Source organism: Pogona vitticeps, chromosome 1, assembly GCF_051106095.1.
Source record: "Pogona vitticeps strain Pit_001003342236 chromosome 1, PviZW2.1, whole genome shotgun sequence".
In the NCBI taxonomy this organism is placed as follows: domain Eukaryota; kingdom Metazoa; phylum Chordata; class Lepidosauria; order Squamata; family Agamidae; genus Pogona; species Pogona vitticeps.
In genome coordinates, this window is record NC_135783.1 from 255,743,413 (window position 1) to 255,757,106 (window position 13,694).

The 13,694-nt window shown below is 40.5% G+C and overlaps 1 protein-coding gene across 24 annotated transcripts in view; it reads left to right on the forward strand.

Moving 5' to 3' along the window:
* The window catches only part of BRSK2 (BR serine/threonine kinase 2), a 536,847-nt gene that overhangs the window by 472,196 nt on the left and 50,957 nt on the right, over window positions 1-13,694 (forward strand). For 11 of the 24 annotated variants that reach the window (XM_020788805.3, XM_020788806.3, XM_020788808.3 and 8 more), the window contains 2 exons: window positions 1,520-1,585; window positions 7,265-7,288. The exons of 6 other annotated variants lie outside the window; for them this stretch is intronic. In XM_020788805.3, coding sequence (XP_020644464.3) covers window positions 1,520-1,585; window positions 7,265-7,288 — 90 coding nt within the window. The remainder of the gene's footprint in view (window positions 1-1,519; window positions 1,586-7,264; window positions 7,289-13,694) is intronic. 7 more of the 24 variants (XM_072985648.2, XM_078383681.1, XM_078383683.1 and 4 more) reach the window with 2 other exon arrangements.

The following is a 13,694-nucleotide window of genomic DNA, read 5'->3' on the forward strand; positions in this document are numbered from 1 at the left end:
GTGAAGAAAGGAGGCTGAAACCGAGCAGGACAGATGATTAATAGGCCTCAGAAAGAAATCTGGCCTTTCCTTAATATCGTCATGAAATTGCTATCTTTTGATACCAAGAAGAGCCTGCAAAAAACAATGTACTATATAATTATTACTAAGAGGAGGATTTCTGTGACATTATACATTTTCTCTGCAACTTACATTTGAACTCATAAGCAATTTCAAACATGCTTATGAGTAATATGGCCTTTCTCACCAGATTACTCATAAACATGTTCAGACCCACCCATAAACTCAAACATAGGTTGCAGGGGGGGGAACGATGTCATAGAAATCCTTCCCCTAATTATTACCAATTGCTTTCTGTCCGTTTGTGCTTAAAACGTTTTGCCACTGTGCATTCCCTTATTGGCTGTCAGAGGCACATACTTTAGCAGTGTACAAGTATTTGTTGTACTGGTCTTGGTTAATCCTGCAGATTATTAACCAAAATGTATGGAGAAGAGAGTTTTAGCTGGTTCCTTGGGTGCTTAAGAATGCCTGGCTGTCACAAATTCCATCCCCCTTCACTTCCTGTTCACTGCTACTAAGGGAATAAGCCTGTGAGGGAGATGAATGCAGTGGATATTTTAACACCTATTGGGTTTTCAGCATCCTTTGCTGAAAATCTTGCTTTTTCTATTGTTCTTTTGGTTACTAAACTTCATTTCTTTTTATGCTCTCCAGGAAGAGATGGGGATTTAGTATATTCACTTCTTGCTTATCATATATAAAGTCAGCTTTTCATTTCTCCCAAGATACATCAATGCCACAGCAGCTGCCAAGTTCATGGTGCATTTCCCCTTCCCCAAGGACGGGTGTCATAGGCTCCACGCTTTCTAGGATAGTTTATTAAGCTTATGTTAAAGAAGTATAATGAAGTACAATGAGTAGATTATCAAGCAGAAGGGGAAAAGCTGGTTCTTCTTCATGATCAATTGCTTCTTTGGGCTTTTCTTTGCAGGCTGTGTAACAGGAGGGGGAATAGAATGGGATGGGATGGGTACCAGCTATCTGCAGAAGATGCCATTCTAAGTGGCTAAACAGAAATGTCATTCATTTGACTCTGTTTAATATTGGCGGCTTCAACAGAAGTGTTGATGCGACTCGCGCACCTCTGTGACAAAGACAAGTTTGCTTTGTGTCAACATTTCTTTAAGAAGTAATTGATGTCTGGGAAGCCATGTCCAAAAAGCACTGTGAAGTGGACACAACTAGTATGAAGTGAATCTTCACTACAATTGTTAAAGATTTTGAGTGTGGTCTTCCGTCATTGCTATTAATGTCTCCCCCACTGACTACGTTGATGCAGAAAAAGGCAAAAATGCCCACCAACCAAGATACTGTATCAAGGCTTGTTTCAGAGAAATTTTTTCCCCAAAAAGGATGGGGTAGCTTTGAGTGGGTGGGTTTTAAGGACTACATCAGATGAATCTCGTATGAATGTCCACATCAGTAACTCTGTTTTCTCACTTTGTTCCTGCCATAGTAAAACAATGTTCAGTAAAAGCCTGGATATCTGTGACGCCAATCCCAAATTCAACAAAGACGAAAGGTATAAAACACCAACAATCTGTTCCTCTCCTTTACCTCACTGCTATTCCTTAAAGATGCAGTACATACCTTCTCCACTGGGGGAAATTTGCTTGCACTGTTATAAAACAAAGAGTGAGAACTGTTCTTTCAGTTATTGTGTGCCTTTTGGCATTTCAGTTTTCACCTGCTTTAAATGAAACTTCTGCCTGTGCTGGAGCAACCAGATGCAATGGAGGACAGGCCCCTGTGTTTTTAATAATTGCACTGAAGAGGAAAATGTAGTAGCAGCAGCGGCTTTTCTCTTGTTTCCTTATACAATGAAGCTGTCGTTAATTCCTTTTGAATGAACTATGAAAGAAACAGAGACCTGATCTTCCCATTTGTCTGGTTGTACTAGTATGTTCAGTGACCCTAAATTCTCACTTAGCTAGTAGTTTACATGGATGATCACCATGAGAAAGGAATGGAAGACTTCCTTCACCCCTCCGCGTCTCCGTGATGCAGCTGTCACTGCCTCCCCATAGCCCTCCTGTGATAACCAAAGCCAGATGTGGGCTTAGCCAACTGTTTAAACAATGGCAAAGGTGGTCTGACCTTGAGCTGTGCAACATACGAGATACTAGCTAATCTCCTTGCTGATTAACCATGAGCCTTGAACTTCAGGGGTCAGATTGCCTGTCAGCTGATAGTGGTTAACTGGTCCTTTTGCTCTTTCATCATTCACTAGGTAGGGATGAGACTGTTAATTAGAATGAAGGTTTCATCATTGTGTAGCAGATGGGATTTCAGCAGGTATATGCCAAGCTCCATCTGGCAACACCCCCCTCCCAGCTATTAAATGTACTATAGCTACTTTTGAATTGTTTTAAAAGCCTGCAATAATTGATTTTTAATTCAGCATAATACTAATTTTTAGAAGCGCAACCCACATATCCACCTAGTTAAGGGATTGGGATAACTAGTTACAAAACTAATCACAAGTGGACTCTATTCTAGCCATTGATTACATGATGTTTGAACTTGTTGACCTACATTGTCTTCTTGTGATCCTTATAATAGCAACTTAACTTCCATCAATAATCTCCACACTTCAAGTTAGAGATTGCAGATGGGGTGATATGCTCTTACCTTGAGAGTGCACTAGAGAGACAGGATTGGAACTGGAGACATCCTGGTGTATGGCTCTAATCCCCAGTCTGCACAGGAATTAATATAAATAATACTGATATAGGGTTCTGGTCAGAGTTTGTGTGAGCTTAATTGTAAACCTTGGAACCTGCTTTTGGAGGCTGAGAAAATCCACTAGGTAAAACCTTTTAAAGGCTTACAGGTTTCCTACTTAAAAGGAGCAGATTAAGGGAGCACTGTTTGTCAGCGGACAGATGGTCTGATTCTGACACTGCATATTAGGGACTCGGTTTTATGAGAGCCTGCAGAAAAACAGCATTGCAACCATGCTGCCAGGAGTGCCTTAAAGGTTCACAAGTTAAGGAGAAATAAAGAGCTGCTGCTTTGCACAGCTCTCCTCAGGGACTCCCCAAGCATCATTGCACAGCCAGAGACTAAATGCAAATCTCAGCTGGAATGCCTGTCTTGGGACAGAGGTCTTAAAACCTAATCAGATTTTTTTGGACTTACCGATTTTCTCACTAGACAGGTTAGGAGAAGAGTCCGCCCTTCGCCATTCCCCATCCCTACCAGCAAATGCACTTTGCTGCTCATTATACCTTTAATGTTTTCCCCTGATCTTCTTCCTACTTGAATAAAACGTTTCCCTCAAATGGGTGCCTGAAAAGCTTTGGAAGATACAAACAAGTTATGCTTTTCTTGTATCAGTTCCTCTTCCTTCTCCATGGGATCTAAAATCAAGACGGGGGGGGGGGGAATATAATGTTGGCAGTGTTAAGAATTTCAAATTTAATATAAAAAGCTGGGGCAGGGACAGAAGAATAGGTGATCTTCCGTTGCTAAGTGAAGAGCATGAAGGCAGGGCGGGGGGGGGGGGGATTTTCCTACATTTTATTTTTCTTCATGTGCGTGTTTGTATCCCAATAATAGAAAAAAAAACCTGAGAAAATACAGCTCAAGGAAGTGCAAGAGGGAGAAAGTGCAACAAAGAAAGCCCCACCAAAATATTCTCCCTCTGGGTTGACAATTCACCCTTTTGAAATGGTGTCTGGTCAATGTTTTAACTTTTCGCTTTTTCTTTATTTTAAGAGGAATACTGCATCTTTAAGGATCCTGCCCCTCTAGATGCACACAGTTGTCTTGGGAGCTGAGGCCACTGTTCCTTTCTTCTACCCTCCATCTCTTTCTCTCTCTCTCTTTTCTTTTGTCTAGCATTTCCTTCTATACTGTCTTTCTCTGCTCTTTTCCTAATCTCTCTCTCTCTCTCTCTCTCTCTCTCTTTCATCTCTTGCCCTGTACCCTCAGTGCTGCTTTTATATCTGGGTTGCGGCAGCTCAGTAGCTCACATGCTTCAGGACTGTAAAAAATGCACATGTCTGCACTGCTGGGTTTATTGTGTTCTGGGATTATTTTTCATTTAAATAGAACTCATTTTCCTCCTTTCTTTCCCCATTGTCAATTTGATGTCCTTTTTCATTGTTAAAGTCTTCAGTGCCTTTTCCTTTCTGGGACAATGATTAATGCAACATGAATCATATGTATGTGTCCATACTGCTGTATTTTCATATATCTATATATTTACATTTACTTTCTCTGCTTTTGTGTATTACAGTACGTAAAGGCATGTGCACCTTGGTCTATGTGCACACCTAGGGAAGCAGATAATCTACTTGCCAATATTATTTGTAGATAATGTGTATACTATGATATCAGAGAACATAGTGTAGCTGTTTATGAACATACTATTTTTGACTCAAGAAAAAATTAAGAATTGATGAGTTTGGCCTCCTGCATCACGAATATACACTAGAATTTCACAAAAGGAAAAAAGATGAAAACAGGAGGCCAGTTTGTAAGATGGAAACAAGTGTAGGTGACGATGATGTTAGGAAATGTGTATGTCTGTCCCCTTCTCTAGTAATACTTCAAATCTCTGGGTATTTATACAGAATTGGCAGTGGCATCATTAATGGAACAGAGGAGAACTGTGTAGATTCGGGTGTAGAGCAGTGTGTGTAAGACTGAGATTGTGGACTTTGGGTTGGAAGTATGAAACGTGATGCTCTTGGTTACTGACCTACAGTATATGAAATTTTTTATTTAATATGGACCCTAACAAGCAATGGAGGGCTCTTTCAAATGTTTCTGTTTTAGTCCATCAGCTAGATACCATAGGAAGTGCATAAAATTCAATGTGAGTTTTTACAAGAGCCAAACCTCAAAAGGTGGAAATGTGATTATAGTTCTGCCCATAGCGATCATGCAGTTCTGTGTGCAGTGTTACTTACCTAGAGCCAGCCCTATGGTGCTACAGAGTGCGGTCCTTGCTTGAAGCAGCACTTCCGTGCTGTGGGTAGAGGCTTTGTGTGATCACCTCCAGTTCCAGTACAGTATAGTGAGCTGTATGAGTTAGCATCTCTTCCAACTTCTGTTCGCATACAACAACCTGAATGTGATACGATAGTTGTTCTTAGCAAAGAATTAGCTTCAGACACAAAAAAGGTGGCAATCCCTGAAGAATGTTTCACTAACAAAATGGCTCTCAAACAACACGCTATGTGCACATTCTGGCAAGGAGGGCATACAGGAAGAAGTGTTTTGAAGCTCTCCAAAGTTACTCCATTAGGTCACTGATGGATGAAATGTTATTTTTTTTTTCAAAGACAGTATTTGCATTATGTAACAGCATTTTCTAATGAACCATTTACACATCTATTTCATATGGCATTGTACATGTGCATATTCTTTTTGTTGTGTGTCATGAGCATTCAACTAAAATTGCACATCTCGTTCTACTGGGACCTTACAATCAGCACTGCAGATTTTCTGTTAATGTGGTTAAAGTAAAAAAGGAATTCAAATATATTTCAAAACCAGAGTAGACCTGTGGCAGAGCAGAGAGGGGGAATCTATCTCTGGAGATTTTTAGGTATTATAACTACACCACCATGACAGGTTTGATGCTTTTAACCCAAAGTGCAACATTCAGTCAAAAAACTTGGCTTAACTGCTCTCCTGTTGGAAACACGTACATAGCACATGGTAGAACAGTATAGTGAGCTTCTATCTCAGGGCAGGAGAGTGTAGGCTTTCTTGGAAGGTGAACCTCCAAAAGCATGGTGGGTGGGGGGAGGGCTTGAATTACATTTAGCATTTTGGTTAATACTGTTTGATTATGCTTAAGGATTTTTGGTAACATCTTAGATTTTTAAGGAAATTAAATAGCCTGTTAACCCGAAAATAAGTCCTACCCTGAAAATAAGCCCTAGTATGTTTTTTTAGGATGCTCGTAATATAAGCTCTATCCCAAAAATAAGCCCTAGTTAAGTGAAATCCCACCCTCTACCATTGTGCAGCAACCAGAAGATGACAAGACTGTAAAATAAAACATCTCCTGAAAATGAGCCCTAATGCATTTTTGGAGCAAAAATTAATACAAGGCCCTGTCTTATTTTCGGGAAAACACGGTATGTTTCAGATATATTTAATTGCACACTTTATAGCTGTGAGGAAAGGGCAGTTCTTTCATGACCGAAACGTTTTGTCCACTTCCTACAAATTGTTCAATGAGAAGGTAGGTGGAGCATGAATAGACAGAGTACGTGAGAAACAAATAATGTGCAATGCTGAGCTGGAAGGAGGATAATATTTCAAGGTTTCTAAAGCCATTCTTTCAGAATTTGGGGAAAGAGGGGCATAGGGAGAAAGGAATGATATCTTTGCAGGTTGAATCCACAACAGATCTGCAAGTCTTCTGCTCACCCAACGTTTGTGGTTTGAGTAGCAGTAAAAACATTGGTGCAATTTGAATTTGTTTTTAGGACATAAAATCAATTTGTGCCTCTTTACTACCTTTTGTTTCAGGCTCCATGTGTTTCCGCTTGTATATGTTATATTCCCTGCATTCAAGCAAAGAAAGTTATCTGTATGACCCTCGGTTTTCATTTCGTAAAAAGTATTATATTTTATAATCAGTCAAAAGTTGAAGGTCTCTTAATTGGTGGAATCCTTTGGATGAGCTTGAGGGAATGCGTGTCATCCAAGAGCATACAGTAGATCCGTTTCAACAAGCTCCCACAGGAAAAACATCCAGTGAGCTGTTTTAATCGGAGTGGTCAATGTCATTTAGCAGAGCATATAAAATGTAGAATGTTAAATGAGCGGAACAAGATAAATCCACTTCCATTTAACACAGCTCTGCATGCATAATTTATGATTTGCCATCAAAAAGCAACCAACCCAATATAGACCCCCAGCTCCACAGGCTAGCTCTGTCAAGGTGGACAAGCTGTGTTTGTTCTTCTCCTTTACACTTGCTGGGTCTGTCCCCATATTCTGAGATTCAAACCTTTTCCATCCCTAAGAATGCTATGGAAATACTTATCAAGTAAATAAAACTCTCCCTTTCCAAGAGGTGCTTTCCTTAACAACAGATGCCTGAGGCAGTAGTTATGACCATATACTTCTCCAAACAGTATTTCACTCTGCTTTTCGTACTCTTTTCTCCACCTGTTTCCATGTCCCTGTTTCTCTTTTTCTCCTTCCTTTCTTTTTATTCCCCTCTGCCAAGGATGACGAGTGCTGACACATTGGGGTAAGCTCCAGTTTTGGATTATTCCTCTTGTGGAACCTTTTCTCTTTTATGGGGAGAGAAATTTATTTTATTGACCACAGTTTAAATATTCTGTGTTGTGACTTTAAATCTTGTTCCAGGAAAAAAAAAACATTCCAGGAAGAAACATTAAAATGTACAACTTGTATGTGCTTGTATGCGCACCTGTACACGCATATACATCTCTGTGCATTTGCCTTTGCTTTGCATGTTTGTTAAAGTGTTATTGCAGAATAAGAGCATAACTAGATGACTTCTTGAAAACTCTGGTCAGGACTTCTGGTAGTCCCAACAGGCAGCAAAGACGAGAGCATGTGAAATACTTCCCTTTCTCCACTGAGCACTGGAGCGTCTGTGGGAATGTGGGAATATTCCATAGCTCACTCCAGTGTTGAACTTGCAAACTGGAGGCCAGACTAAAACATATATGGACTGAAAAGTCTATATTTTCTTTGTGTGACTATAATTCAGCAAGTTTCTTTCACAAAGACTGTAAGAACTGCCCATGTGCATTGTTTGGATATTAGATCTATTCCATGCCTATTTCAGTGTATACAAGCCACAGAACGCATATACCAGCACAGCACACTGCCATATTAGCTTTAAGCCAGTGTCAGTGGCAGGTCATCCTCCTTGCACCTCACTTCTTCTGCTCCATCAGATTTAAGTGGATGCTCAAGGGGAGCTAGCAGGATGAAGACTCACTTGCCTGTGTGTTCTCTGTTATTTCCCCTACTAACAGTGACATTGCCTCAACAAGCAGGAGAGTGAAGAAAATCCCATCTTATCTACCTATGGTATATAAAAAAAGCAGTGTTAACTCTTCATTTCCTGTTATGTGAATTTGTCCTTTGTAGAGGTTCTTGCAGGTGCAGCCATCCTTTGAGGTTGAGTAGTAGTTAACAGCAGTCTCAGAACAGTCAGCAGTGGCCTGGGAGTTTGACCCAGGGCATATGCAGCTCCCTCTCATCTTTGTGGCCTGCATTACAGCCAGAGAAAGGCCTTAGCTGATGCAGTGTGGACATCAAGGCTGAAAAAGAGTGGGTGTTCTGTCAGCTTCAGTGCTTCTGTTGTCAGTATGGAGTGACATCAATGGGATAAAGTATTATCTCTATTATTTACAGCATAGTCACAGTGATAATGGAACAAATATGTCTCTTGACCCTTGTTTGCACTGCCTAAGCACTCCCTGAAGGGCAAGAGGAATTTAACACATAGCATAACTGTGCAGGCCCTTGTCCCTTTCAGCATTTTAAATAGCATTGCTAGGTGGTGCTGTGGGTTTTTCTTTTCTTTAATCTTTTTAATCTGATGGGAATGATAGAAGTTAAGATTTGAATGACCTCTGGAACCAGGTAGGTTCTTCCTACCCAGTTTAAATCCTGCAACATTGCTGCAGGGAGGCAAGTACAGTGGGGTCTTGACTTGAGAACTTAATCCGTATTGGAAGGCAGTTCTCAAGTCAAAAAGTCCGTAAGTCAAGTCTCCATTGACCTACAGTGCATTGAAAACCAATTAAACCCGTAACAGGCCATTTTTGTTCCATTTTGTTTTTTTTCTGGTCTGTAAGTCAAATCTCAGTCTGCAAGTCAAACCTAAATTTTGCGGCCAGAGAAGTCTGTAACTCAAAAAGTCTGAAAGTCAAGCCGTCTGTAAGTCAAGGGTCCACTGTATCCAATAAAATCGTATGGAACTCCAAGCTTTTGTGACGTAACTGAGACATCTTTGGCCTTTTATATAAACAAGTACAAGTTAACAACTGCATTGACATGCTTTTCCCCCCTGTTGTTATTCTTATTCAAACCAAAAAAAAAAAAAAATAGCAAGCCCTAACAGTTTATCCTTTCCCATATACAGGAGAATGGTCACTGATCTCCTATGAGGTCTTGAAATAAGAAAGCAGGCAATGTGTGCTGAGCCCAGAAGCACGATTAGAAATATTTGCATCAGGGATTCCAACTGAACTATGTGCATTTGGCCCTACAGCAGTGGTCCCCAACCTTGGGCCTCCAGATGTTCTTAGACTACAACTCCCAGAAGCCTACACCACCACCTCTTCTGGCCAGGATTTCTGGGAGTTGAAGTCCAAGAACATCTGGAGGCCCAAGGTTGAGGGCCACTGCCCTACAGAATATCCACATGCTGTCCTTAATGTTCTTAGTGTTACCATGTTGAGCATTAATTTAACTGGGGGGAAATCCATGAAGATGCTATGTGTGTGCTATCCTTTTGCATTTGATATTTTATTCTCTTTAAGGAACAGGAGCCTTCTCCAGGGGGTAGGGGTGGAGTCAGTATATATACTGTAAATGTGTGTGTGTGCATGCACACACAAACACAGAGTTCTTTCATATCAGTGCGGGTTTATATCACTTTTTCGATTGGTATGTAATGAGTACCCATGTTTCTGACATGTTTTATCACTTTCTTTTGGAATTACAATGTATAGGGGGGCAGAACAATTCTAATCATTTATGTTCTTGTGAGTAAGGCTGAAAATCATCTTATTTTAGTTTTTTAAAAGAGAGAAGGAATGTGGTAATCTTTTAAAGCTAAATCCAGTTGTTCCTTCCAGCTACAGAGACCTATTGAATCAGTGGAGTTTGCATAAGTGTCAAATTAACAAATCCCATTGATTAAATGAGTCTGCTTTACTTCAGACTAACAATTAGATTTAATCCAAAGTATTTCAAGAAAATATTGGAAAAAGTATAAAAATTAATGTGTGGTCAACAGATTTTGCCAATGATATCTTTAAAGCACTCTTTCTGGTACATATCAGAATCAATTTCATTGCTTAATTAACAAACACTGTCTTCAGTTTATTAAAAGGAAGACCATGAGACACAGGGTTGTGGCAGACTGATGAAGCTGATGCCTCATCATAGAGTGCCAAGGCCTTTGGCATTCAAATTTGAAAGGTGTGAGAAAAGTTCCTTCTTGGGAAAGAGCCTAAAATTATTTCCTTGTGAAGCTGGTGGACTTGGCAAAATGGAGGAAGAATAGGAATCAAACATCTTGCAGATATGTTGATCTAATTTCTGGCAATCTTCTTGGAGGTGTGATAATTCTGTCATTTCTTTAAATGGTGGTGGGAGAAGGAGTAGGAGTAAAATGTTTACATTAAGCTGTGCTACATAGCAGGCTACTTGAGGAGGAATGGATTATAGATATGCAAACATCTCTAATCTGGCAAATGGTTTTACTTAATTCTCAGTGAAAAACTGTGCAGAGATAAGAAGTATGATTAATTGTAATAAATTTACATGACCTGAGTCATTAAAGCAAAGCTAACCTTGTAATGATCTTAAATGCCCCCAGAGATTCTGGGAAGCTTCCATGCAAATAGCTATTTCCTATTCAATAATTGCACTCCTATCTATAGATAAAAGACCTACTCCGTGGTGTCAATTGCCAGAATTTTTTTTTACCTATTCCACCTGATGTGTTACTACTCACATTCTGCATGCTGATGTGTTACTGCCTGTGGAGTTTTGCAAATAGCAGCTCCATATCACTATCCAGTGCAGAATCCTTTGCTTTCAGTGTGAATTCTCTGTTTTTTTAATCTCAGCAGTGCTTTGAACAAATTTGCAAGTAAACATTCTGACCCCTGAGTTGTTGATTTTTTAAAAGTTAGACCTATGCAGTGGCTGATAGATGAAAAACAACACAGAAGAATGTTACTTCAGACATTTAAAAGAACATTGCAGAGCACTGGGTATTCCCCCCCCCCTTCATTTTATTTCTTTAACCTGCCTCCACTCCCTTATGTGATTCAACCAGCTTTGCCAGACGCTGTCTGTTCCCAGTTCTCTTGTCAGTCCTACATAGTCTTCAACTGCTGGTTCTCCCTGACTTTCTATCTTTCAATCCAAGTTGATATGGGTGCTGTATATGACAGACCTTATCACAGCAAGCATTGTTGTTGTTTAATCATTAAGTCATGATTGCCTCTTCATGACCCCATAGACCAGAGCACACCAGGCCCTCCTGTCTTCCACTGCCTCCCGGAGTTTGGTCAAATTCATGTTGGTAGCTTCAATGACACGATCCATCCATCTCATCCTCTGTCGTCCCCTTCTCCTCTTGGCTTCACACTTTCCCAACATCAGGGTCTTTTCCAGGGAATCTTCTCTTCTCATGAGATGGCCAAAGTATTGGAGCCTCAGCTTCAGGATCTGTCCTTCCAGTGAGCACTCAAGGTTGATTTCCTTCAGAAAGGATAGGTTTGTTCTCCTTGCAGTCCAGGGGACTCTCAAGAGTCTCCTCCAGCACCACAGTTCAAAGGCATCAATTCTTTGGCGGTCAGCCTTCTTTATGGTCCAGCTCTCACTTCCATACATGGTTATTGGAAAAACCATAGCTTTGACTATGCAGACCTTTGTCGGCAAGGTGATGTCTCTGCTTTTTAAGATGCGGTCTAGGTTTATCATCACTTTCCTCCCCAGAAGCAGGCATCTTTTAATTTTGTAGCTGCTGTCCCCATCTACAGTGATCATGGAGCCCAAGAAAATAAAATCTGTCACTGCCTCCATATCTTCCCCTTCTATTTGCCATGAAATGATGGAGCCAGTGGCCATGCTCTTTTTTTTTTTTTTTGATGTTGAGCTTCAGACCATTTTTTGCACTCTCCTCTTTCACCCTCATAAAGAGGTTCTTTAATTCCTCCTCCCTTTCTGCCATCAGAGTGGTATAATCTGCATATCGGAGGTTGTTGATATTTCTTCCGGCAATCTTAATTCCGGCTTGGGATTCCTCCAGTCCAGCCTTTCGCATTATGTATTCTGCATATAAGTTAAATAAGCAGGGAGACAACATACAGCCTTGTTGTACTCCTTTCCCAATTTTGAACCCATGAGTTCTTCCATATCCAGTTCTAACTGTTGCTTCCTGTCCCACATATAGGTTTCTCAGGAGATGGATAAAGTGGTCAAATACTCCCATTTCTTTAAGAACTTGCCATAGTTTGCTGTGGTCCACACAGTCAAAGGCTTTTGCGTAGTCAATGAAGCAGAAGTAGAGGTTTTTCTGGAACTCTCTGGCTTTCTCCATAATCCAGTGCATGTTAGAAATTTGGTCTTGAATTCCTCTGCCCCTTCGAGATCCAGCTTGTACTTCTGGGATTTCTCGGTCCACATACTGCTGAAGCCTACCATGTAGGATTTTCAGCATAACTTTGCTAGCGTGTGAAATTAGTGCAATTGTACAGTAGTTGGAGCCTTCTTTGGCACTGACCTTCTTTGGGATTAGGATGTAGACTGATCTTTTCCAATCCTCTGGCCACTGCTGAGTTTTCCAAACTTGCTGGCATATTGAGTGTAGCACTATAACAGCATCATCTTTTAAGATTTTAAATAGTTCAACTGGAATGCCATCACCTCCACTGACCTTGTTGTTAGCCATGCTTTCTAAGGCCCACTTGACTTTGCTCTGTAGTATGTCTGGTTCAGGGTCAGCAACCACACTATCTTGGTTCTCCGGGACATCCAGATCTTTCTGGTATAATTCCTCTGTGTATTTTTGCCACCTCTTCTTGACGTCTTCTGCTTCTGTGAGGTCCTTACCATTTTTGTCCTTTATCATGTCCATCTTTGCACAAAATGTTCCTTTAACATATCCAATTTTCTTGAACAGATCTCTGGTTTTTTCCCTTTGTATTATTTTCCTGTATTTCTTTGCACTGTTCATTTAAGAAGGCCCTCTTGTCTCTCCTTGCTATTCTTTGGAAGTCAGCATTCAGTTTTCTATAACTTTCCCTATCTCCCTTGCATTTTGTTTCCCTTCTCTGCTATTTGTAAGGCCTCCTTGGACAGCCACTTTGCTTTCTTGCATTTCCTTTTCTTTGGGATGGTTTTTGTTGCTGCCTCCTGTACAATGTTACAAGCCTCCATCCATAGTTCTTCAGGCGCTCTGTCCACCAAATCTAGTTCCTTAAATCTGTTCTTCACTTCCACTGTGTATTCAAAAGGGATTTGGTTTAGATTATATGTGACTATCCCAGTGGTTTTTCCTACTTTCTTCAGTTTAAGCTTAAATTTTGCTATAAGAAGCTGATGACCAGAGCCACAATCAGCTCCAGGTCTTGTTTTTGCTGACTGTATAGAGCTTCTCCATCTTTGGCTGCAGAGAATATAATCAATCTGATTTTGGTATTGCCCATCTGGTGATGTCCATGTGTAGAGTCACCTCTTGTGTTGTTGGAAAACAGTGTTTGTGATGAACAGCTTGTTCTCTTGACAAAACTCTATTAGCCTTTGCCCTGCTTCGTTTTGAACTCTGAGACCAAACTTACCTGTTGTTCCTTTTATCTCTTGACTCCCTACTTTAGCATTCCAGTCCCCTATAATGAGAAGAGCATTTTTCTTTTTGTTCTAGAAGGTGTTGG